Source organism: Pseudomassariella vexata (assembly GCF_002105095.1).
Source record: "Pseudomassariella vexata strain CBS 129021 chromosome Unknown BCR38scaffold_1, whole genome shotgun sequence".
Taxonomy (NCBI): Eukaryota; Fungi; Ascomycota; class Sordariomycetes; order Amphisphaeriales; family Pseudomassariaceae; genus Pseudomassariella; species Pseudomassariella vexata.
Genome location: NW_024467956.1, coordinates 1,336,946 through 1,361,635, shown reverse-complemented (window position 1 = coordinate 1,361,635; position 24,690 = coordinate 1,336,946). Strand labels below are relative to the sequence as shown.

Sequence of the window (24,690 nt, the reverse complement as noted above, 5' to 3'; positions counted from 1 at the left end):
GACTACAACGCTGAGCCTTGTGCCACCATCTTGATTCGCTCACCTGCAATGGGTCTCGAAAATTCAAAGCCGGTGACCCCCACGCCTCCTTCTGGTGGTCACCATGCGAATGACTCCCCACGGGCCAGCAAAAAGGAGTCAAAGAACCTGATAACGGCGCAACTTCACCATCACAGATCCACAGCCTCCTCCCCCGAGGCAAGCGTGGTCCAGGCACAGGGCTCCACGATTGGCCCCGGGAAGTCGCACTCGAGACCACTCTCCATACTCAACAGCTCCTCGTCGCCCTCGTCAAGTTCCCAACACTCCGCAACACAAAAACCTCCCGCAACCAAGCCAAGGCCCATCGAGCCCAAAGATGAGCCGTCTAAGCCCGTAGCTGTTCCCATCGCTCCTACTGAGACCTCATCAGCGCGCTCGTCGCAGTACGACGATCCCAGTCTGACACCTGGTCCCGCATCCAGCAGCATCCAGGATATGTCGTATCATCTGTCGCGGCCGCCACGGCTGCCTTTGCCCATAGAGGAGGAGGTACACACGCCTGGGTCGCCGATAATTGCGCCTGCGGATATTGGCGAGCCCATCGACGATGTGGAGGGCTTGGACACCAAAGACGACCAGGGCAACCTGCCCCGGAGGTCGTCCGGTCTGAGCAATGCGACAGACGAGGAGGACTCCGAAGAGCTCCGAGTTGACAAGACGAGACCCACTGTGCTAACAAGAGTGGAATGGCTACAGGGCGGCCAGAAGGTCTATGTCACAGGAACGCCGTTCGGGTGGGCTCGCAAGCAACGACTCACTCCTGCGTGAGTACTCATCACCCGTGTCTATACTAATTCATCAGGAACATGGATTCAGAAGTCTGACATGCAGTCTATTGCTTTTCAAAGTGGATAAGCGGGGGTGCAACGTGTTGCCATACACGCCATGCTTCTTTCATTGTACATGTTTCAAGCTGACTAAATTGAATCATAGCAAAGGACGAGAGGGTGTGTTGGAAGCAACCATTCCAGTATATCCTGGGACCCACCACATCAAATTCCTGGTCGATGGCGCGATGGAGACCTCGCGGGATCTGCCCACTACCGTTGATTTTGGCAACAATTTGGTGAACTATATCGAAGTGAGCGGGCCGGACGCGACAACCGGCAACATCACCCTTGGTGCCACGCCGCCAAAGTCTGCCAAGGATGCTGAGGCTCTACCATCGCGGCGGAATTCACAGACACCACTTGACGACCAACCGAAACCTCCGCAGAAAAAGATTATTGACCCGGCCGAGACCTTCACAGGCCACGTCCCCAAGTACCTGGCTGACTTCGATCAACCGGAGGATGCGAAGTCCTACCAGCTAGCCGTGACTGCATTAGACAAACTTCCTACCCCTCCAAGTTTACCTAGTTTCTTGGGCAAGCCTATCATGAACAACACCACTCTCATCAAGGACGACAATAGCGTCTTGAATATGCCTAACCATACCGTTCTGAACCACCTTGCTACGAGTAGTATCAAGAATAATGTTCTTGCCGTCTCAGCAACAACGAGGTACAGGGGCAAGGTAAGATCTGCTGTTCCAAACTCAATGCGCTTTGCCAAGTACTGACCTTGAATAGTACGTAACCACCATCATATACAAGCCGACATCGGAAGATAGTTAGTCGCATCCTTGCCAAATGATCACGGAAGAAGGCGCAGACGCCCAAGAGTACGGAGTGACTCTGACTTCTGCCCTGTCTGCGACGAAGGAAGAAATCAGAACGGACAAACATGATTCTTGAAGTAGATTCAGCAGGTCCTGCTCCATAATTAATGAAGAATAACGACTGAAGAATCGGGATGAACACAATCGAAATCAACACCATCGTGCCTGATCGCCATCAGACCCTGGCATCCATAGTTGCGTGAGGATACTTCTCGGTAGTTGACCCAAGGCCGGACAACTGGCACTTTTTTGGTAAAAGGGACTGGAATCAGTCGAGGGCAGGCTAGGATCACATGGATGATGGAGTATTAATCAGGGCATATTGACCTGTATGTCTGCCCAAGATTAAGGAGCGACCATGCCATTCTGAGGGCATTTAAAGCTGTCTGACGCTTCATGCTATGCTTGTGCTGGGCCTTGTTTAGTCATTTGAACCTATAGACCGACTTTTTCAACTCGATGAAATAACCTGGGTTAGCGTTTGAGTTGTCAGGGGTCAGCTCTCATGCTACCTACTTGAGTTACGGTGGAATGTGTACTGTATATCTCATGAGCCACCACGTAAATCACTAATTAATTGCGATGGACCGCCTTCAGGCCATTCATGAGATTGGCCCCCTCCCATTTTCTCACTAATAAGTTCACAATCGGATTATACAGACTAATCATCTCTCCATTTGATATGAACCTCATCCGTCCTGAACCGCTGCGTACATGTGCTATCCTCCAACGGCGTCCTAAACCCCGTCTCGTACGCCAACAGCCCCGCCAAGGCGATCATGATGCCGTTGTCGATGCAAAACCTCTCATCGGTAGAATACACGCTCCCACCCCTATCCTTGGCCATGGACCCCATCATCTCCTGCAGCCGCTCATTGCATCCCACGCCGCCGACGACCAACACCTGCTTGCTGCCAACATGTGCCATGGCGCGCTCTGTGATCTCGACCAGCATGGCGTACACCGTCTCCTGCAGTGTAAAACACAGATCCTCGGGCGTGATGCGCACCTCGCCCTCCTTCAGCTTCCCTCCCTCGGCCGATAAGATCCTATCTTGCTCCCGCATCTGCGCCGCCAGTAGATCGGCAGCGGCCAGAATCCCGCTGAAACTGCAATCCATGCCCTTAACCGCGTACGGTAGATCCAACAACACACTCCCACCCTTCTTAGCCAACTGCTCGACGTTGTACCCAGGGAACGGGTCGTTGGGAATTCCGAGCGTGCGCGCGAACCGATCGATACAGTTCCCGACCGCAATATCTAACGTCTCGCCAAAGATGCGGTACCGCTGCTCCGCGTAGGCGATGACTTGCGTATTGCCGCCCGACACGTACAGCACGACCGGGTTATCGGCGCCCGTGATGACGCGCCCCATTTCGATGTGGCCTACGCAGTGGTTCACACCCACGAGGGGCTTGTCCCAGAGCAGGGAGAGAGTACGCGCGGCGATGGCCACGGAGCTTAGGGGCGCGCCCATGCCGGGCCCCCTCGTGTAGCAGATGCAGGAGAGGTCGGAGGGGGAGATGCCGGCGGTGGAGAGAGCCTCGTGCGCGATGCGGGTGAAGAAGGTGCGGTGGTGTTTGGCTGTGTCTTTTGGGAGGAAGCCGGTGCCTGGCGGCGAGTTGAAGGTGTGCCGCACGTTGGAGAGGATCGTGGTTTTGTTCGTCGTTGGGTCGTGTGAGACTACCCCGAGGCCCAGCTTGTTGGCGCTACCTTCACAGCCGAGCGCTAGGAGGGGTTTCGGCATCGTGGTGTTGTCGTGATCGGAACGTGAGAGAGTAGGAGAGGGGTTATGCGCTGGCTTGCCCAGGTTGGAGCTCCAAGACTAGGATCTCACTGGCCCCGCTTGATTTTGTGCTCTTCAGTCCCAAATTGGTATGTTGCAGGATACGAGGTTTCTGGCTCGTGAAGAGAGGGGCCGGTTTTAAAACGTATTGTCCGCTTGAAGATAGAAGTTGCGCCCTGTTCGTCTATACTTGTTTGACGAAATCGACCCAGCACCGCTGCGTAATGCGTCTATTTTCATTCAGACGTATGGTATCAGTTACCCATCTTCCTGAAATTATGTGTCTTCAGTATTTCAAATTATTTGCAAGTAGTTGAGTTATTGTTCTGGCAGGCGCACGACGGCCAGGCTTTCGAAAATGCGGTCATGGCGGGGTGGTCAAAATGCGATCAACTACTTGTCGCCAAGATGCGATGCGCCGCCGTTGGAGAGAGTCGGAAATGGAGAGGATTCGTGGATGGGCAGGGCGGCGGTACCTCCAAGGTCGTTCGACAGCCAATGGACCAGCAAAGAGATGCAGACTCTACGGCTAAACGACTTGCGGTATACAATGCAGGTACTCCCATGTTGGACTTGGTCCGAGGCCTGTCTAATCCCCACTTCACCGTTCCGAGAGCCAGAGAGCGAAAGAGTGTGGGTCCACACTGGCAGGAAACTCTCGACTAACAATGAGAATATCCATCTGCCCGCTACACAATTCCCATTTTCTTCCCAACCACGCCGACTTCTTCGCAGTTTTTCTCTTTTTCAGGCCTGTCAATTGTCCTTCTCAGCGAATGCCACCCTTTTCCCACTCCTCCCATAAGCAAGAACAAGAGGCTGCGGCAGGACCTTAAAAGTTCCCTGCGGCAGATTTGCCGAGTTGATCTTCCACCTCAGCTCCGAGCTCAGCTTTTCGCTGACTACATCCCGTTGCAGATTTCAGCCGCCCGCCTTCTTGCTGCTCACAATCGAATCGGTCGTTCCTCTTATTGAGACGCTCTACTCTAACACTCCCTATCGCTCCCTCAACATTATCCCGCAAGATGCGCAACTCCTCTCGAGGTTGGGCAAGGCGGCTCCTCCGTCGACGCTGATTCAGATCATCGCGGAAAAAGGCGCTCTTGGATCTCTACCCATGTCCACCATGTGCTTGGGTGCCATCGACATACAAGTCTACCCACATAAATATTCGCAATGAAGCTCTTAACTTCACGCTTTTTCCCTTGCCAAAACCAGCTTCTGTCTGGGAAGAGATGGGGCGCACTCAGGATCTGCCTACGCCACGAGAGCGCGGAGCGGGACTTCACACGGATCCACCATGGGCTTTCCATTTCAAAGATACATGGGTGTGCACCTGAATTATCATCTCCCTATCGCATACTCAAAAGATCATGCGTCGCATCTTCTTTCTCCTGTTGTTGATTACGATGAGACTGTTTTGACTCTTCGAGCCCTGGGAATCAAGGTGCCGAACCTAGTCCGACAAAATCCTTCACCCCCGTTCTCATGGGATCAACAAGACACGGGCATCAAGAAAGGTAGTCCTGGCCGCGGTCGTCAGGTCGAAATTTTCGGCTTCAGCTACCTATCGCAACAAAACTCACGATTACCAAGTCGAGAACTTCTTTGTACCGCCCAAAGACCACAAGCATGCCAACGCTACAATAATTGGAGCCTTTTCTTACTGCGAGGCACAGCGAAAACCAACCCTGCGTTCTCGAACCATCATCACCATTGTCAAAGCTTGCAACTCCGCTTGGTGGTGTCGACCAGATGTACTATATTTCTCCAGGGACAAGTTAGGACGGCCGGACGAGGTCGACTATTCGGGTTCCTCTCTGGCGGCGGGAACCTGGCCTGGTATCTACGCGTGAAATATTCAAGAGTCCGACGTCATGATAGCAACGGAGCAGCAAACACGGAACAGACGAACTTATCGATATTTCATTGTCTTCAAAGTGAATTCGACTATTTCCACCAACTCCACCGGCTATGCATTAGCTCCAGGGTACATCTTACAACAACAAAAAAAGCAACAACCCAACGCCTCGCCCGCCTGTCATTTCGCATAGCCCTTATGTGCCGCGACGTAGCCACTCTTATATACATCTACGTCGGCTCTCATCAACGACACGTTTAGCCGCGTCCGGTGGGGGGAATTTGGGTATCAATACTAGCTCTGATGGGTGCTGAGGAAAGGTATCCATGGAGTGTTTCGTGCCAGACCGCTGTGTGGGAACTCATTCACGATTCTTCTTAGGTTGGTTGAGGTTGTGGCTGCGGTTGGGCATGGTTCGAAGGTTGCGGGGGTGCTGGTGCAGGTACGGGTGGAAGAGCTGGCCGGCTAACTGCGACGGGATGAGCAGGTGCATTAGCATCTGCAACATGCCCGCGAGGGTATCGGTGACCCGGTGCAGGGATTGTGGTTCGGAATCTCATTGCTGAGGTGCTGTACTGGTCGATGTGGTAGACGGCTTGTTCGTCTTCGCTATCGTCTTGATCATACTTGCACTGGTCACTTTGAGGAGGCGTCTCAGTGTCACTGGGGGGACTAGCCAGTCGACAATGGCGACGATCGATCCACAGCCGCCCATTCCTGCCCACACGGCGCCGGTAAGTGGGCGTGGATTCCGACTCATCGGCCCCATTGAAGACGAAAGGCGAGGGAGCGCGCTTAGGCGCCATCACAGTACTGACGGGTTCATCATCCAGCTCCATGGATTCGGATGCGGATGCTGGAGGCGTCGGCAGAAACACAGCTTTCGCTGGTCTGAAGTTCTGGTGTTGCTCTTCCTTGACGGGAGACAGAGGTCGTTCGGTCAGATCGATATGACCATTGTTCCAGTGCCGATGGTGTTGTGCCTTGGATTCAATATCCCGGAAGAACTCCGCATACTGTTCCTTCTGCTTATCCGATAGTTGGACAAGGTCCTGTTCCACAGCGCGGCTTTCTCGAGGAACCGGCAAAGAAAGGCGTTGATGGGGCGCGCCTCGGACTGGATGTTGGACTTCGCTGATTTTGCGCTTTTGAGGCTTGGTGTTATACAATAAGTCCTCGTCATCAGCCTTGATACCAAGTCGAACCTTCCTTTCTTTGAGTTTGGCACGATGCTCGAAGAGAAATCTCTCTGTGTTTAACAATTCCTTCTTCAGCACTTCACGTTGGTGTGATAGAAGGACGAGCTGACGACCGTCTTCTAGTTCTCTCCGCAGCTTCTTCAGCTTGTCGGCGATTTGCACGTCGCGTGCTCTGGTCTTCCTTGTCTGGCGGACTTCACGCCTTCGGAAACAGACATAGGGGTCCAAGTCATCATGCTCCTGATGGGTTTCGAACTTGAGAGATGGATGCAGCGGCTTGTTCGCATTGTCCTGCCGTCGAGTTTTCCAGTACTCATAAACTTGTTTGGTATGAGTCTGTAACTTGACAACAGGAGAATGCGCCATGTGCTGGACCATAACCTCGTACGGAACTATCGTGTTGTCCACTGCAGCGTAAGGAGTTTGCTCTGACGCAGTCATCTCGAATAGCTCCATGATGCGTTCAAAGTCATCGTCGGACAGTTTGGACGCCCTCTTGGCATTGTAGGTTTTGAGATACTCTTCATCCTCAGTTGTCATGTCATAAAGACTACCCAAAGTCTCCTCCACGGTATCTGAGAACCTGATGTAATTGCGAGGCTCTATGTACGGAGTTGAGTATAACTCGTCATAGCTGACATCGCTCTCCTGAGGCGGAGGCACAGGAATCTCATTGTCGGTACTTGCTCCTGCTCCCTTGAGCACCGCCTGCAAATGAATTTCCTGCGGCGAGATTAGTATGCACGTTTGCTATGCTTCGGGGCGTTATGCAGGCCAGCTGTTTGCAGCTGCAGAAAAGTGGGGATATATTGGAAAAGCCAAACTCACCTGTTCTTCATTTGATTCAACGCCTGTAGCAATTTGAGCATCTGTTGTAAGTGAATCATATTCGTTGCGGTCTATTTGGTCTTCCCGTAGGACCTGTAGGGCCGTCTTTGTGTTGAGCTTGCGGATCCTGACGGGTTTGCGAGTCGACATGGTGACTCCGCCGGTCGCGCCTCCGCCGGAAGACGAAGGTGCGAAACTTGGCCAAATGAGCCCGACAAAATTCGGGGCCGTACTTCTCAGGTCATCAAATAATGATATCCCAGTTCAAATGGATGGAAAAGAGTGATTTGTGCTGTTTATTGAGATGATCTTTTTCGCCAGGCTCATGAGGACAGTCGTATGTCGTCGGATTTGGCGCGAAGATTTTTCACCAGAATGCCGAGACCGTTTGGTCATTGGTTGTTACCGCGAGGAAGTGGGGTCGGTACCGTCGTACCCAAAAACAAAGGGGCAGCCACCACCCGGGCTTGAAGTTGCCACTTCGTAGTTCATACTCGAGTGAATGACACAACCGCAATCGTTATATGTATTGAATTATGTTCAACCAGTGTTGCTTCTATAGGTCTTTCCGTCAAGTATCTGTGACTTAAAATTATTGCGATGTTATTTTCTGTTGGCCTGTATCCGAGTGAGGTACAAAGAGTACTTAGGTACTTGATAACATTCGAGCTCATACTAAGTCATAATCGGGAAAATCTTATACCCGAATCCGATCTTTGAGCTTCGATAATCCCTGAAGCCAGGCCCCGCATTCTTTAGTACCCCATTCAGCGACACTTTCCTCAGCCTTGCGAACTTCGATCTTTCCAGTAATTACAACCCGAGTCAGTCCAACGTCTGCACTTTGCTCCTTTCTTTAACCCCAGAATATACTTGGTCTTGCGGTAGCTATCTTGACGGACCTAGGCTCAAATAACCTGCATCACGGCGGAACCCCAGTTCACCAACGTCAATCGGCTCCCTCTAGGGGCAGCACAGCCAAGATGGGCAACACACCGAGTGTAGTGTTGGACAACATAGTTCAAGGGTCGAACTGTACGAAACGAAGAAGCCAACGAGCCGGTATGATTAGCTAATAGACGATAACAGTCGATCGGGATGAGGTGGACAGGCTACGAAAGAGGTTCATGAAACTTGACAAGGTACCAACGGACATTTGCGCTTGATGCACCCGCATCTCATGAGGGAAGGATTGGGGAAATACTGACACGGTGCAACTCGTCAGGACAATTCGGGCACCATCGAGCGCGACGAATTCCTCAGCCTACCGCAGATCTCGTCCAACCCCCTCGCGACACGCATGATCGCAATCTTCGACGAGGACGGCGGCGGCGACGTCGATTTCCAAGAGTTCGTCTCGGGCTTGTCGGCCTTTAGCAGCAAGGGCAATAAAGAGGAGAAATTGCGCTTCGCCTTCCGGGTCTACGACATCGACCGCGACGGGTACATTAGCAACGGCGAGCTTTTTATTGTCTTGAAGATGATGGTAGGCAGCAACCTTAAGGATCAGCAGCTGCAGCAGATCGTCGACAAGACCATTATGGAGGCGGACCTTGATAATGATGGCAAGATCAGCTTTCAGGAGTTCACTAAGATGGTCGAGAATACGGATATTAGTATGAGCATGACTTTGGGTAAGTTGGAAGCATCCCTCACCTGCTATATACATTCCGGCCTGGTGACCTAATATACTTCAACAGATCAGTTTTAGAACCTGGACGCACACAAACGGAGAGAGACTGCTATAACAGCAATGATTACATGAGATTCCAGGCCTTCACAGTGACGCAAGTGCATGAAGGGCCCTGCCATAGCGGGTTGAACGAGGAGAAGTCCCTACTTTGGCGGGGTGTTCAATCCTGGCATGATACTCGAGTATGTACAGCGCGGATTGTGGTGTCTGTTCATACATGTCATCACTATCAAGAGGGTATACCGGTATTATGAGTGAGCTCTTACAGTTGATTGATCGCACGATATTGCTCCTGTTCTCAGTAACAATATGGGCCATTTTATATTGTTTGGCTCAATAGACTGCAGACCAAGATGACTTGGATTTCACGGAACATGATGTCCGTTCACATTTGATAAGCCATGAAAACACTGCATTCAGAAGGAGATAGAGCTGCCCGTTGGTTAAACTTAGTTTGGTGTTGGGTGGACACCTGTCTGACCAAGGAGGAAATGGCCATTGGTGCTCCCCAAGAATGACACTATTCACGGTACTTAAGTATCTATTTACCGGGGTTCCACTTTAAACAATCGACACCGTAGGGGGTTCAAAAGTGGCCCGTGCGCAATCGCAGGTGAGGCTCTGCTGGTCAATTCATATAAAGAGGCCCGCCTCTTCCACCATGGTCAAACATCGTCACTCTATGTCGTCTCAGCCCCGCGCCTGGTCCACGTCTTCTCTTCGCACCCCACACTCTCTTCACGCCTTTGGATGCCAGCAACCATTGTGAAGTGAGACTTTTTACGTATTATTTTTTCCCTCCCTAGTCCTGACCAAGCGCGCTCCCTGGTTGTTCATTCGCTTGAAGCGCCGAGTGCTGCGGTTTGTTCTGGTTCCTACTCTGTCCCTGCTCCCGAAACCGCAACAGCTTTGCGTTGAAGGCTCGTCTACCGGTGCGAGAAGACATCAATATCGACTTCGAAACATTGCCTCTCTGCGAGACCTGGCATACCCTAATACGACTAGTTAGTGCCGCGACATCGAGACGTGGTGCATCACCTCTCCCGACTAACTGCCATCACGAAATCCGATCTAAAGTCCCATCAATCCGACTCGAGACGCGCGCAAACATTGAGCAGGCCTGATTCACCGAACGTTCCCGTCTCGAACCGCCCAGCCCATCATGGCCAACTTCGCACCACCGCCCTCCTCGACGGAGTCGCTCATCCCGCAAACTACCTCGATGGATTCTCTTAACTCTCACCCGGCTACTGCTGCCCAGGCCAAGGCTTTCACCGATCCTTCGTCGCTTTCCTTCCCGGGTGGCACTGTCAACATGGTATCAGGCTCCGAGGATGGACGAAGTGTCAACGGCAATGCGGTAGTTCCTCAGACTCCTTCTGCGGCTTCAGCGGCTGCGGCTGCGGCTGCAACAGGCGGGAGTGGTTTGACGCCTACGTTACAGTAAGTACTCCGTTCTTGCCGTTTTGTCAAACTGGGAGACAATATTCATATGTTCCCTTCATCAAGGAACATCGTCGCTACAGTGAATCTGGATTGCCGTACGTATTCCCGCCTGGCTCCTCGGTGCCTCCTTAGGCCACCAGGAAAGCAGGAAATTGCTAAGAGACTAAACTTGCACAGGCCTGGATTTGAAGACGATCGCACTGCATGCTCGCAACGCTGAATACAACCCCAAGCGATTTGCGGCGGTCATCATGCGCATTCGAGATCCGAAGACCACAGCCCTGATCTTCGCATCGTGAGTCGTTATACCTCTTGCTGTTGGAATTACTTCTTACATACCGCAGGGGCAAAATGGTCGTGACTGGAGCAAAATCTGAGGATGACTCGAAACTTGCGTCTCGCAAGTACGCGCGTATCATCCAAAAGCTTGGCTTTAATGCCAAGTTCACCGACTTCAAGATCCAGAGTACATACAGCCATGTTCTCACCCGCAATCTACAATCAATGCTAATTGTAGCTGCGCAGACATTGTGGGCAGTTGCGATATCAAGTTTCCCATTCGCCTGGAAGGCTTGGCGTCGCGTCATCACAATTTCAGTTCTTACGAACCTGGTATGTTCAGTTTGAACCAGATAACTGAGGTGTCCAAGGCCGGTTCGATGCTGACAATGTGGAACAGAACTCTTCCCCGGCTTGATCTACAGAATGGTATTCCAGAAATATCTTTATTTCCTGGAAAACACAAATGCTGACTGTATTCAAAGATCAAACCAAAGATCGTCCTCTTGATCTTCGTCAGCGGTTTGTTTGCCCAGTCTTTTCACTCTGCAGGGGTGGAATGACTTCAAATACTAACTCAGCACAGGAAAGATTGTGTTGACTGGAGCCAAAGTCCGCGAGGAGATCTACCAGGCCTTTGAAATGATCTACCCCGTTCTACAAGGTAAGCATCGCCTAGACTTGCGTATGCTTTTGTTCGTTGTGCTGATGTGGCGAAGACTTCCGCAAGATTTAAAGCGGCTGGCGACCCTGTTGCGCATGAGCAACAGTGTACCATCGTTCCATCAAGGTTGGTTTTTCACGACGAAGATAACAGGCAAATCTTGGTCTAGCAGTTCAATGGAGACATTGCAGAGTGGTGATAGTTCTGCATAGTCTCCTTGCTCTGGGCCGCCTAAAAACCTAGAAGTAAGGTCGGAAATGGATAGTACTAATCACTCCCAAGTGCTCTAAATGTAGAATTATAGCGTTAAGTATGAGTCCTTTTCAATGGACAATTCAGAGGTGACATGGAGTAATGGTCTCACAGCCAATGCCTGTTGCCATCGTGTTAGTCAGTAGGCCAAGTGATCAATGAATGAATAGCTCAAAGCCAATCGAAGTATGAAATCAGGGTGGAAAATCAAATTGAGCGATATCTCCTTCCCCAAGACATGACACTGGTGACGTGTTTCGGACCATATGCTAACATACGCGCAAGGACATGTATGGAACTGCGCCAAGGATAGGGAAAGGCATCTAGAGTTGAACATAGGATGGAGTTTGATACTACGCTGTACTTCATCATTTTGACCTGCATTGGCAACAATAGCTTGCTAATTCCAAGCAACAGAGCTGTTTTTGTACTGCGTCGAGAGATGCCGCCATCGTCGTAAGCCAATCAGCGTGCATCCCATAGTTAGTTTTACCAGGCCGAGCGATCTCCCTCGTGGACCAGAGAAATCCTTCGATATGTGATATGAAATCTCATTGACAGATTGCGGCTTTCGATATGAGACAAAATGTTATGAAATCGGCATGAAAGTACAAGTTTTGATGAATGTGAAAACAACCGGAGCTTTCTCAATCACAGCAAAGACACATAAGTTGGCCGTCTCGAACACACTATGCATAACATGTTGGGCTCAACAGGAGTAAGTAGCTGAGAAACTGAAATTGTTAGTACATGTCGTATAAGTCGCACATCAGGAAGCAATGAATGGCTCGTGTACTGGCCATCCCCTCGTGGGGGACATTGTTTCCCTTCCTTGGTATTCCCATCAAATTCAGTGGTAGCATAGAGTTCGTAACCAGCGTTGACGATAGCCCAGGAGGAAACACTGAAATGGCCAAGCCTCGAACGAGGGGACCCCCGCGTACAGAGACTCACGTCTCGGCCACTGTTGTGATCGTATCAACATACGTCTACTCGCCCATGGCGTTTTGTTACATTTACATCGTAGGTATACATACTTTCTGTTCCAGTATTCTGAATTGATGGCGCTCCCGCTAAGGGTTGAACGGTCTCGAATACTTCCAGATGACCAAGGATTCGAGCCTCACGGCGTGACTTCATCTCCCACCTTCTGCCCCCCTCTCTACAGTCCGCGGCTATCTACAACTCACTCTCCTGGTGCCCTGGAGAGAAGATACCAGCCTTCCCACCGAACGCCGTGGGTTCTCAAAGACGAGGGAGTCGAAGTAGTAAATTCCCGTTCCAGCTCAACAATATCTACTCAATAAAACCTGCAAATTCTTGGTCGAAGTGGGTTATGGTTGCTACGAAGCATGAGTGGGCTCTCGAACCAATCCCGTGTTTCTAGGGGCGAGAAGGAGTTATTCACTCGACTCCCCGATTCCCCAAGGCAGAAACTTTGGAAGCAACCGGTCTGTCGTACTGTCGGCATGTATGCTAAATCCACTTGTGTATGGCCTAAGTTGAATCCTACTGGTGCTTGCTTCATTATGTGTATTTCTCTCGGTACTCAGCTAGGCTTCCTTTCTTATCAAGTAGATCTCAAAGGTTTCCAGGCCGCCCGGGTGCTCTCAGCTCATCAACAGGTAAGATGTCCAACTGGAAGGGGCAAGAACCAGATGATGCAAACAGGCCGAGCCAGCGGCTCCAGAAGTGAGTGGGATCTAGTCCAATAAATTTTGTAGGAAGTCAAAGTAAGCTTTCAGCACGAAGATGAGGATATGTACATTGAGATTAACTCGCATTAAAGGCCTTGATCCACACAGGATATCGCGCTGTCTGACTAAGTCAGTCCACTGCATTGCATAGCCGAATGCAGCCTCAAAGTGAGCATCTACTCCAAGCATCCTGACCTGTAGATGCTACCTTGTCTTCTCAACTCAGCCTCGAGATACGCAGACAGCCATACCCATTGACCCACAAGAGATGTCACACTGGGTTATACTACCCATCACGTGCATCAGTTACTCTTGGTCACAAGACTTCACAAAGCAAATAAAACACACATGGCTAGTCATCAACGTGAATTGTGACGATTGGTGCCGAGTTCTATTGCTCTACACCATATATCGTCCAAGTACCGGGGTTCCCATGTCATCCGCCATTTGTTTAACCATAACATCATCAGTACGTGATCGTCACCTGCCGTATCATCTCATTAACCAGCACATGTCTATTTGTAGACGAACCCCCGGTCATGGGCGTACTCCTTGCCTTCTTTAACAATGGGCTTGTCCCACTTCCACATGGACTCGACGAACGCCTTGTCCTCCGGCTTGGTGGGGTCGAGCTTCTCGACGTCGAAGCTGTCCAAGTCGGGAGCAACGTCAAGCGCGGGTATGGCGTCTTGTCCGCGAAGGATGACGGCGCCCTGAATGACAGAATCCCCGCTGACACCGTATACGGACGCAGCGCCGAAGACATACTTGCGCGAAGCCTCTAGACGAGTGAAGAAGCCACTAACAAGGTTGGCCGACTGGAAAGTCAACTTCAATTCCGAGTTGTACTTGTACTCAATCTTCCAGATCGAGTACTCCTCGAAATTGACGTTCTCCCAGAACCACTTCATGGAGTCATCGACACTGTTGTTGGAGTACTGTCGCTTCCACTCATCAAGGGGGAAAGTGGCACGGGGCAGAAGATCCAAGGGATGCTTGGCTTTGGTCTCCTTCGGCGGCTCATCCTCCTCCTCATCGTCGACAGGCTTGGCCTCTTTCTTGGCAGCGGGCTTCTTAGGCTCCTTCTTGGGCTGCTCGGGCTTCTTGGGAGCCACGTTGGCCAGGGCGGGTGTGTCCAGAAGCTCGAAGGGCGCAGCGACGTCCTGGTAGATGGCCTGGTGGTACACAGTCTCGTACCATCGCGAGACGTTGGGGTTGGCAGAACGCCATGCCTTGTCGTAGAAGAACTGGAAACCTCGCGAGATGATGCTCACGGCGAACAGGTCGGCAAGGGTGATTCGCTCGCCGACAAGGAAGGTGTTGTGCAGAAGGTGCTCCTCAACGATGGAAACGGCCTTGACAGCGCCCTTCTGGGCCTCATCGACATTCTTCTTGTTGTACGGGTCCCATCCGAGCAAAGGGCGGTACCAGGCACCAAGCCTAGGCAGCACCTCAGTGTTGAAGAAGGACATCCACTTCAGGATAGAAGCATAGCTACAAGGTATTAGCACCTGTGACTCATCGCAGTGCGCAGTACTGGGAGTTGTGGGGTCACTTACTCTTGCTTGGTCTTTCCGAGTAGAGTAGTCTTCTCGTTTTGGGAGGTGACTACAAAGCGCTGGTTAACAAGATGCGGTGCGACTAGGTCTGGGAAAGTAGCGGAATGGAAATTCAAGATCAGAAGTTAGAAACGATATCAACAAATGTGTTTTCAGATAGGGATAACTGTTAGAATAGAGTCTAGGTCATCATAGTATGATTGGGAGAGGAGCAGCAGCAAGTTCGTCCTCACACGAGGCGCAAGCAAGGGGAAATATCTTACTGTAGATGGCGATGGCCATGCACTCAGTGAGCACGTAGCCATCAGAGCCAACGAAGGTAGGAACCCGCGAGAGGGGGTTGTACTTCAAGAACTCCTCGGTCGGCTTGGTGGTGTCGACCTCGACGCGCTCGATCTCGAGGCCATTCGCCTTGGCGACAGCGAGAATAGCCGTCGTGCGAGGGTTCTTCTCCTTGGTGAAGATCTTTCCAAAGGGCGCCATGATTGCTGGTAATCGTGGTGCGATTGAATCCAGATCAATGGGTTGAGGGAGAAATAAGGTGGGATGTTGGGTTATTTTTTCTCTAATTTTCCTACCATGGGAAATTTGCAAGGCGGGGCAATAGAACAACTTTGCATTCATGGCGGGGGCCGGAGAATACTTGGCCCGACCCGAAAAATAATTTGAAAGAGCGCATCCAAGCATCAACAGCAGCGTGTGATACGATCCGCTCCGCTCCATGGTCATGACGAGGATACAATAGAACACAATGTCAGCTCTAAGGCACAGTTTTCGATGTCTTAGGGAGTTTCGACCGGCTTCTGGGCCCCAGTGGCCTTCTGCGACCACCGCCCTCGCTTACAGGACGAGGACGAGTTCCCCCAGCACCTCCAGGTATCTATCAACCACCACACCAAGACCCGCCATTCTAGGTGACGATATCCACGCAGATAAAGACATCGCAATCGTACCAGCGAGCCGAGATACTCCAGGAAAAAATGAACACAGCAGCAGCGGCGGTAATGGCGCCATCCAAATCGCCTACGCTCGTGCCGTACCGCACTCGCCCTCCTACTTCTCTCGGCAGCCCATTTTCAATGACAGCTTCGTAGTGATCCAAGATCTCGCCCGGAAATACGGACGCCTCCCTATTCTACCTAAGGACAAGGTGGCACTCACAGCTTGGAAGACAAAGGAGCAGTACCGTCTGGCCGCCGGAGAGCACGTCAAAGGAAGGGACTACGCGACGTGCATGACGCTGGCCAAGCGCCTAAACCAAATTCACCCGGACCTGAAGCCCGATGAAGTCAAGGAGGGCCTCGCGCCCTTCATGCGCGACATCAACTACCACAAGAACCGCCCTAAGATCGTCCCCGTCGACCGATTTGGCCGATCGCACGGCGTCGGAAGGAGGAAGTCTTCTGTGGCACGAGCCTGGGTTGTCGAGGGAAACGGCGAGGTCCTTGTCAACGGCAAACCGCTAAGCGAGGCGTTTGGCCGCATCCACGACCGCGAGAGTGCTGTTTGGGCCCTGAAATCAACCGATCGTTTAGATAAGTACAATGTGTGGGGACTGGTCGAGGGCGGCGGCACCACCGGCCAAGCTGAGGCTATGGCACTTGCTGTCGCAAAGGCTCTCTGCACTCACGAGCCCGCGCTGAAGAATCCGCTGAGAAGAGGTAAGTGGGAAATTCTGCGGATTGGTTGACCTTCCAACATGCCACAATTTTTAATTCCGGAAATATTCTAATTTGTCACAACAGCTGGCTGCATCACGCGCGATCCTAGACGGGTGGAGAGAAAGAAGCACGGTCACGTCAAGGCCCGGAAGATGCCCACATGGGTCAAGAGATAGGCGAGGAATTTCCGGCTGCAAACATATTCCGGGAAGGAGGTTTGTTCTACGTGATGGCCAACCTTCACTTATTTACATTCAGCCTTGTTGGTCTGGTCTCGGCTTGCGATTCCTCGGGTTTGGGCAGGGGTTCAGTGGGTTATCATCGAAGACGAGGCATGTGTACTATGTTGTGTAGGCTAAGTAACTCTTTGTATCAAGAAGATGAGCTCGGAATGGAAGGTACAAGTGGCGGGTGTTAGCGGACAAACTAGCCAAGATGGAAGGGTTCCCATGAACCCCAAGCAGGTCGGCATGCCCGTCCTACGGTGGCAGTGCGCCATTGTGTAATCATAACTGACAGCAATAGTATACGAGTAGTCCATGCTTGAGCAGCAGCGCGGAAACCAACACGACACTGCGGTAATTAATAACAACCCACAGCGTTGGCAACGTAATTTATACGTCAAAGGAAATCGTGTATGGAGTGGCCATATATTTGAAGAACCACAACCACGCATTCTTCGTTGAGGCTGGGATGAAGAACTGATTTGTACACACGTGTGGCAGCATTGTGCCAAGGTAACAACAGCCCTTCTAGGTATTCCGTTGCGCTTGCCGCTGTGATGTAGGATCATGGATGAGATTCCTCAATTCCATGGCATTGGAGGTGCCTATCAGAGCTTGGTTTGTGGGAACTAGATATAGTGGTCCAAGACGAGGCTGCCGCAAGGCTTTTCGATACCAATTTACTATGTGCTCGAAAGTGGTTGCTGTGCTCAGTAGCGGCAAGGGAGTTGGCAGCCCTTACTTCTTGTTTCATCTTCAATTGCTGTCAAAGGCGATGACAGCGAAAACGCACAGACTTTGGCACAAATCAGTGCGGCGGACGCTCCAGTTTAGATTGGCGATGGCTACACACCCTTTCTAGAAGCATACCTATCTAGTCGCTTCGTGCATGTCGGTGTAATGGTGAAGAACGCTTCGCATGCTGTCTGAGGTCTCGGCAAGCATGGCCAACCATTTGCGTCAGGTTCTCGTGTCTGCCGTAACAGTTGAGGATAGGACATCCGTTGGTGATAATGAATGGAGGTTGGATTTGACTGGTTCTCGGTGACGCTAGCGTCCTCCTATTCAGAATGGGGCATGAAGCACGATGAAATGGCACCCAAGTCCGGCGAGGAGCCAAATTCGGGGCGAGATTTCGAAAATAGGAAGATGTTCGTCATCAAGAGATCAGTCCAAAACACGGCAGCGCATCCAAGCGTGTGGTCCGCGATTCGAAGGACTCGGAATTCCCTTAAACCGAACAGACCGCAGTCATGTTCTAGGCTACGAATCCGATAGGCTAACAGGCCACTCGAAATGGCCCTGCGGTGGAAATACTCACCTCCTTCCAACCCGATCAAATGATAGAAGATATATGCCGTTGCCTGATGAAGATTATGAGCTTGCTTACAAATGTGGAGACATTGCGCAGTCTAATCGAAGTGATCGACATTGCGCAGCCTTGACAAGGCTGAGATCTAGCACGTGTCCTCAGCCAATGATTACTCTAGATAATTGGTGAACTGGTATCTTTGAGCAGCTTGCTTGTTGGGATGGGGAATTGCCGTGCAATGCGACACCTGCAGCCTTGGAATTCTGCAATTGATAGTCATCACATCCTTACTCTTTCAACTCCAACAAGGCAAGATCCCACTTGTAGGGGAAATTTGCTGGATTGTTGTCCACCCATTAGCCAGTCCAGCAGTACAGCATTTCCGATGCCAGCGTCAATCAGGATATTTTCATTCCGCTAGCCTTTCACGGTGAGGAAATCTTCTTCAACTACGGCAACGAAAACCTTGACGGTGGAATGTCCAGCTTGGCAGGGAGGTTACAGCGACCTGCAGTTTGCCTGTCACAAGCTGATAAGTTTGCGACCACGGCACTCAAGAAGTTACTGGATTCTCGAATGTTGGTTGGTGTGCGACTCGTCCGACTGTATTTTTTCTCAAGTTCATAACAATTTGGCCAACTCATTATTGGTCAATCCAACACTGATTCCGAATTTCCTGCTTCTGGCTAGAAGTAGCGACGCACAAACATTCTGGGTAACAATCATGAGCTTACAGGTGACGGTGTCGTTTGCAAGGGCATTATGTACCTCTGCTAGAACGCGGTCTGGTCTGTTTACGATGATTTGATGCAAGTAAATTTGTAATTGCAAGTCGGTATTGTGATCAACTCTGCCCAAATCGTTTGCGAATCCACAATACTATGGGGTGACTTTCACTCCGCGACGAAGGAGAGCTGCGTTGCCCGGCATCCGCGATGTTCCTATGCGGGGATAAGGCCTGGGCAAGTTCGTTGAGGTGCCGAACCACACAGCGAAGAACCTTGGTAGAGTCCGCGGCTCTAAGGGTCTAACAGTTCTGCGGCCTCGAAATCTTCTTCGCAACAACTATTCGCTTGCCCATGACGGTGTACCATATCTAAAGGAGAGATTGGCCAAGCCTGCAGGCAACATCAATAGTTCACGGATTAACACAGGCCGTGTTGTGACTGTGATGCCGGATTAATGTCTTGAAGATGTGATGGCTGGTATTGATTTCGTGCATGTAACCTGAACGAAGGCCGGCAATGAAAATCCAGTCAAGTTCGAGTGGATGAGAATCGATCCAGTGCCCCGGTTGGCGCCGGGACAAGGTTCAGACGCACCCTTGCACGATATTGACGACATCTCGTGGTTACCCCTGACAGCTCTGAGGTCTGTTTTAACGACATGGTTCAAGGATCTTATTTTTAACAACCAACATTTGCACCATCCTTTAGCAGTCCCTTTCACACCGAGTACTTGTGCTTCTGTCGCTACTGACTGTGGCCAGATGTACCTCAACTGTCGCGTGCACGCCGGTAGGCTTGGGGCATGAAAAATTTCGCCGACGCTCAGATCGCACTTGGGGGAGGTAAAAAGTAAGGCCGCCAAGCGGATTAGTTGGGCACCAGTCATTACATTTCAACATTGAGGCCAGTCATCAGGCGGTGGTGATAGGCCAGGAAGAAACCGTGGTAAATGATGTTTTGCTGAGTTCACTGCGAAAAGCTTGCGTCGACGCAGAAACTGATATGACTGGACCCGAGCAAGTTCTGCAACGGGGATGACGGGGATGACGAGGGTTACTTTGACTCTGAGACCTTCCGTCCTGAAATGGCGCACTACTGGCTGCTGAAGTAAGGAGCACAAGCCCTTGTCGGTCATTTTGGTCCATTTAGGTGCGACATCCGAGTCTTCATGCATGTATCTGAATATTCTAGCCAAGCTCGAGTCAGGACTTCTGGCGATCATGCTGGGCTGCCACCGGTCTTCAAATGGCCAAATCAATGTGTGGATCGCTCGATGAGGATCATGAAGTCAAAACCTGGAGATCCTCGTCAGCACGACGCAAGATAGCTTTCCAGCCGGATTCGTCTATGTTCACCCTATAGGGCGCACAGAATGCGAAATCCTTTAATAAGCCAGATTCGAAACTTCTTCGCCATTGCTAGTTGGAGGACATCCCTGCGCAAGCTTGTTATTGAGTCTGCGACAAAGTGTTTCTTTCGGGAAAGGAATTGGTTTGCAGAATGCCGGCGAATTTGCCACAAGGCGACTAACATAGAGTCAACCCTAAAAAGACATGTCAGACTCACAGACAGGACGGATAGCACAGCGTCCGCGCGGAGAAGCGCACCGGTCTACCCAGACTTGGTTGGTATCAAGGTGCGTGGCAATGCTCGTAGCTCTCCTCTGCTAGGTTGGGACTAAAAAGCCAGCACGACCGTTGTGTTTTAAGCTTTGGCGCTCCGTTGAAGACGATAACGACTCCCGTTTCGAGCGCTTGAGTACCGAACATTCGAACCAATGTCGTTCTGGAGGCCAGTGGTGCGACTTCGAGCTGCGGCGCATAATAATGGTATACAGGAGAGAAGGGAAAAGAGAGAGAGCTGCTAAAGTTAAGCGAAAGACGGCCAACCGGAGGACAGACTCAAATAGAAAAACTTGCTGTTGAGCCTCTATACACTATCACCTGTTCCTGCCGTCTTTGGTGACTTCCTTCGTCGTCCATTACAACCTGGGAAAGCTCGACCGTATCGCAGCAAAATGGTACTGGGAATCGCTGGATTTCAGCAACTCCTGTCGCAACCACCTCCCGGGTTTTGGCAGGTGCGTCGTATAGCAACAGCCTACTTTTGATATTGAAGAATCCTTATTGGAAACCCAAACCGCCGATCCCAGAGATATTGACAGTTTTCTTTTCCTTTTCCTCCAATCCTCGACTTGAGTCGAAGGCCCTATCGAAGATCTCCCACAGCCTCCCGCCTGCCAAAAGAAGACATCCTGCCAACCCTTGTCATGCACCACACCTAAAGTAGGTGATAGTCGCCTAAGGGCACCACCCGGGCGTGCCTCAGGGACACGGCCAGGACCCCATCCACAACGGCCTGTGCGCAATGCGAAGCAGATCCCACACCCATCTCGCTCACCCCGTCGACCTATTTGCCCAGTTTGTCTACACTGGGTTTCTTTTTTGGCGCAAGGCAGTCAGTCATTTATTCATGCTAGGGAAGATTGTCATTCCAACACAGTCCCATGTACTACACACATCTGCTTCAAGGTACGTGCGAAAGACCAACAAACCGCCATGTTCCGATATATTGGAAATATAGTCCTCCTGTGTCTCCCAGGCCGATCCACTACCTTTCCTCAATGGCTCAACCCGGCATATGACTCGCCGATATGCGCCAAACACACTTACGTGATCGAGGTACCTTGTCTTCCGTTGCCTGCACTACCGATTACATACATAGCTTCTTCTGACCCCATACATCTGATCTGGCTCAAGTGCTTTTGTACGTGGAAGGAAAATCCCCGATGAACTTCAAAACTTCCGACCCCAACCCATTCTCCATTTTATATACACGCACCTTGAGTAGCGCATGCCTGATCCCCTTTGTCGCCTTTAGGTTTCCAATCCTCACGCATCTCGGTTCGATTTTGGATTGCAAACCACGCGTCCTTTCCTCTTATTGAATCCCCTTATTGATATCATCCAATTATATTCTATTCAAACCAAGAATTCGGTCGAGTTTTCATTCATCAGCCCTCAACTCACTGACGGGACCTCATACGTGGCCTGAGAGATAGACGGGTCAGGTAAAATTCAGTTGGAATTTCCAGCAGCCGGCAGACGAATCGGAGCTGTGTAACGGGCATTCGGAGGCATCTGCTTGTTCATAAGACCCTAGTGCGGCTTGTCTTCCGAGACGCCTCGCAAGGTCACTGCTTGTTGTGTATCGGCACCAATGCAGAGAAACCCGGGATCCTCCCAGTACACGTGGTGACAATCGTTAACAGGCCAGATACTACCTCTACCCACTCGAGTCCTTTTTGTTTACGAGTCCGGGCTAGAGAGGGCTAGAGACCAAAAGCACGAGGCCCAAAATTTGAGCCCAGCGAGGAGGCATCGTCACCCCTACTTGGGCGTCCAAGGCATGATTTTGAGCTTATTAGCCGTTGGTGTTTGCATCGAGGACGACTCAGACCAAACTTTCACCGTCTACTTACATAGTCCGCCATTCCTTGGTCAAGCAAGACGGTCTTTGTGCCGTCTTCCCTACCGTTAAAAAGGACTTCTTTCTGGACAAACACCAGCTATAGTCCAGTGCCTGCATCTTATAATACCACCCACCCTCAAAAATTCTTCCGGACACCTTCGTCCCATCCCGATCGACGGCTTCGCTACCAAGTCCGCCCTTCCCTACCCTTCTCAGCTTGTCCAGGAGATCCCAACGAGCCATTTCACCCGGCCGTAGCCCCGCGCTCTTTCCTGCGACGTGTTTGGCACGACACAACCATATCTATCGCCAGCGTACCCGGTTCCCTGGGCGCAACCTGCTGCACCTTTTTGGGGTGGCAGAGACTGATCGCGCAAGGCCGGTCGCGTGACCGACTGGCGGAAAACAAGCTGGCACTCCTCTATCCCACGCCAGTTCCGCTGCCGAAGGCGCATCGGCTGGACTCGCCCCTCCAGGCACCTGGCGACACGCTTCACCACCGTGGCATGGACGACAACGCGCGACGGAGGAGGCAGAATGAACCGCCAGCCAACACCAGGTACCCGGTTCACGATGCCAACAATGCGCAGCAACAGCAACAACAGCAACAACAGCAGAGGAGGTCATACGGAGCGGGTGCAGGCGCGGGCGCGGGCGCGTCTGACAGGTACCGCCCTGCGCCACTCAACACATCCCCATCGGCGGCACGAGGCATGGGTACGACGGCTGCCTACAGTGGCTACTATCAGGAGCCGGCCACGGCATTCTCTACCGCCATGCCGCAGAACACAATGCCATACCAGTCCGAATATGGACAGGATACACGACAAACGCAGAACTTTGGTGCCTACAACCCGCCCATGATGTACAACGTTCCGCAAGCAGGCGCCCAGAACGCCGTTTACGATACGAGTCAACAGTTCCCATCACGGCAGCCTGCAGCGCTGCAGATGATGCCCACAGATGTGGCCGCCCCTTATTTCCCGAACGAGCCAACCAACACGGCCGCTGGCTCAGGTCTGCAACCCCAGGCGGCGTCCTCGACCACTCCGGCAGTATATCAACAAAACCAGACAGACCAGCGAGCCATGCTCCAGAACTACCCCAGTGCAGGGATGGCGTCAATGAGCGGAATGGCACAGTCCGCCCCAGACCAGGTCATGGAGGAGCAGGAGTACTCGGCCTCGGCAGAGATGGGCGAGGCCTACGAGCAGTATCAGTCTGCCCTCAAGGAGATTTTCCAGAACGTTCGCAACGGCGTGTTGCTTGCAGCGAGCGAGTCCCTGCTGAACGTATCCGACTGGCTGCTTTCCAAAGTTGCAGAACTGGGTAAGCCGTCTATCTCTCTTGTCTCATCACCACACGGCGGTGTACTAAAGCTGGAGCCTACAGGTCTCGCTGGTGACAATCCCAACCTTCACAGCGACCGCATCAAACTATGGCACGATTTCAACCACGCGTGGCTTGCCTTATTTCAGAAGCAGAAGGACATGATGGAGTCGGGACTTCCGCTCCAGAGAGGACAAACATTGATAACCGAAGAGGGCCTGAAGAAGATGGGTAAAGAGATCATTCGGCTCTGTGACGGCATTGAGCGTCATGGTCTTGTCGACTACGAGTACGGGGTCTGGGAAGAGCCCATTGTGGCGAGTGAGTGACCCCGGCCCTGGCGTGTGCAAGTCGTTCCTGTTGCAGTCTACTGACCTCTGTTGCAGTTATCGAAGAATGTCTGGATCTCTACGAAAACGTTCACGGTGCGAGTGCTAGTGGTTCGGCTCTTGCGAATCCGGCCGGGTCGAGCCAGCATGCCACCAGATAGCGCTGGGCACCATCTACTGCCTTTTGGCCCAGAGATGTGAGTTTCATGCGGTAACCTAGCGCCAAAAATCAATATTTTACGGGTGTGGCACATCTCCACACTCCGGTTGTTGGGTGCTGGACTGAATGATCTTCATTTGAACCAGACGAGGGTTCGTATGCTTTCTTCGATGGATGGAGGGCAGGACATGGCAGCCTGGGTTGATTCAGCTGGCACACGGTCAGGGATGTGAGGGATTCTGAGGGATCAGGCGGCATTGTCGTGTGGCATTCCGCTTGGGAGTTACGTTGCATGGGTGGGTATGAGGCATCAATATGCATTTGGGTTCATATTTGGGGCTGAATGTCACGACGAACATGGAGGAAGTTGGTACCTGAGAATGAAGGAACGAGCAGGGCTGGTCTGACGCCAGCACAGGATTGTCAGGCAGGACAAGGAAAAGCAACCTAGGACAAGGGGCGTACGGCTGTATGATGTTTGGACGGATACCCTGGACGCCCGACGCGAGT

At 51.7% G+C, this 24,690-nt stretch overlaps 10 protein-coding genes across 10 annotated transcripts; 7 read left to right on the top strand and 3 right to left on the bottom strand.

Annotated features, from left to right (window-relative positions):
* Positions 1–48: 48 nt before the first annotated feature.
* BCR38DRAFT_331560 (5'-AMP-activated protein kinase beta subunit, interation domain-containing protein) lies at positions 49–1,658 on the top strand (the record flags this gene model as incomplete). Its single annotated transcript, XM_040855068.1, has 3 exons — positions 49–806; positions 976–1,558; positions 1,614–1,658. 3 exons carry the CDS (start codon positions 49–51, stop codon positions 1,656–1,658), a joined length of 1,386 nt encoding a protein of 461 aa, XP_040720860.1.
* Positions 1,659–2,363: 705 nt separating this feature from the next.
* On the bottom strand, positions 2,364–3,449 carry BCR38DRAFT_404373 (putative tRNA threonylcarbamoyladenosine biosynthesis protein KAE1; the record flags this gene model as incomplete). The annotated part of the gene is made up of 1 exon (XM_040857841.1): positions 2,364–3,449. One exon carries the CDS (start codon positions 3,447–3,449, stop codon positions 2,364–2,366), a length of 1,086 nt encoding a protein of 361 aa, XP_040720859.1.
* A 447-nt stretch (positions 3,450–3,896) lies between these two features.
* On the top strand, positions 3,897–4,668 carry BCR38DRAFT_479775 (uncharacterized protein; the record flags this gene model as incomplete). Its single annotated transcript, XM_040863197.1, has 2 exons — positions 3,897–4,121; positions 4,414–4,668. The coding sequence occupies 2 exons, from the start codon at positions 3,897–3,899 to the stop codon at positions 4,666–4,668; spliced, it is 480 nt and encodes a 159-aa protein (XP_040720858.1).
* On the top strand, positions 4,541–5,668 carry BCR38DRAFT_6994 (uncharacterized protein). The gene has a single exon (XM_040865569.1). It carries the CDS (start codon positions 4,789–4,791, stop codon positions 5,608–5,610), a length of 822 nt encoding a protein of 273 aa, XP_040720857.1. The 5' UTR covers positions 4,541–4,788; the 3' UTR covers positions 5,611–5,668.
* Positions 5,669–5,726: 58 nt separating this feature from the next.
* BCR38DRAFT_453859 (enhancer of polycomb-like-domain-containing protein) lies at positions 5,727–7,526 on the bottom strand (the record flags this gene model as incomplete). The annotated part of the gene is made up of 2 exons (XM_040861641.1): positions 5,727–7,271; positions 7,377–7,526. The coding sequence occupies 2 exons, from the start codon at positions 7,524–7,526 to the stop codon at positions 5,727–5,729; spliced, it is 1,695 nt and encodes a 564-aa protein (XP_040720856.1).
* Positions 7,527–8,111: 585 nt separating this feature from the next.
* Positions 8,112–9,120, top strand: BCR38DRAFT_6988 (calcineurin subunit B). Its single transcript, XM_040865567.1, has 4 exons — positions 8,112–8,411; positions 8,466–8,518; positions 8,602–9,010; positions 9,077–9,120. Exons 1-4 carry the CDS (start codon positions 8,360–8,362, stop codon positions 9,085–9,087), a joined length of 525 nt encoding a protein of 174 aa, XP_040720855.1. The 5' UTR covers positions 8,112–8,359; the 3' UTR covers positions 9,088–9,120.
* A 933-nt stretch (positions 9,121–10,053) lies between these two features.
* On the top strand, positions 10,054–11,690 carry BCR38DRAFT_6851 (TATA-box binding protein). Its single transcript, XM_040865560.1, has 9 exons — positions 10,054–10,512; positions 10,579–10,610; positions 10,693–10,810; positions 10,860–10,981; positions 11,041–11,127; positions 11,195–11,223; positions 11,280–11,316; positions 11,381–11,458; positions 11,514–11,690. Exons 1-9 carry the CDS (start codon positions 10,232–10,234, stop codon positions 11,528–11,530), a joined length of 801 nt encoding a protein of 266 aa, XP_040720854.1. The 5' UTR covers positions 10,054–10,231; the 3' UTR covers positions 11,531–11,690.
* Positions 11,691–13,922: 2,232 nt separating this feature from the next.
* On the bottom strand, positions 13,923–15,449 carry BCR38DRAFT_404369 (uncharacterized protein; the record flags this gene model as incomplete). Its single annotated transcript, XM_040857840.1, has 3 exons — positions 13,923–14,901; positions 14,967–15,048; positions 15,230–15,449. The coding sequence occupies 3 exons, from the start codon at positions 15,447–15,449 to the stop codon at positions 13,923–13,925; spliced, it is 1,281 nt and encodes a 426-aa protein (XP_040720853.1).
* A 232-nt stretch (positions 15,450–15,681) lies between these two features.
* On the top strand, positions 15,682–17,222 carry BCR38DRAFT_416329 (40S ribosomal protein S9). The gene is made up of 3 exons (XM_040859093.1): positions 15,682–16,627; positions 16,712–17,091; positions 17,153–17,222. The coding sequence occupies exons 1-2, from the start codon at positions 15,718–15,720 to the stop codon at positions 16,801–16,803; spliced, it is 1,002 nt and encodes a 333-aa protein (XP_040720852.1). The 5' UTR covers positions 15,682–15,717; the 3' UTR covers positions 16,804–17,091; positions 17,153–17,222.
* Positions 17,223–22,868: 5,646 nt separating this feature from the next.
* On the top strand, positions 22,869–24,181 carry BCR38DRAFT_330334 (uncharacterized protein; the record flags this gene model as incomplete). Its single annotated transcript, XM_040854948.1, has 3 exons — positions 22,869–23,691; positions 23,755–24,012; positions 24,078–24,181. 3 exons carry the CDS (start codon positions 22,869–22,871, stop codon positions 24,179–24,181), a joined length of 1,185 nt encoding a protein of 394 aa, XP_040720851.1.
* Positions 24,182–24,690: the final 509 nt, after the last annotated feature.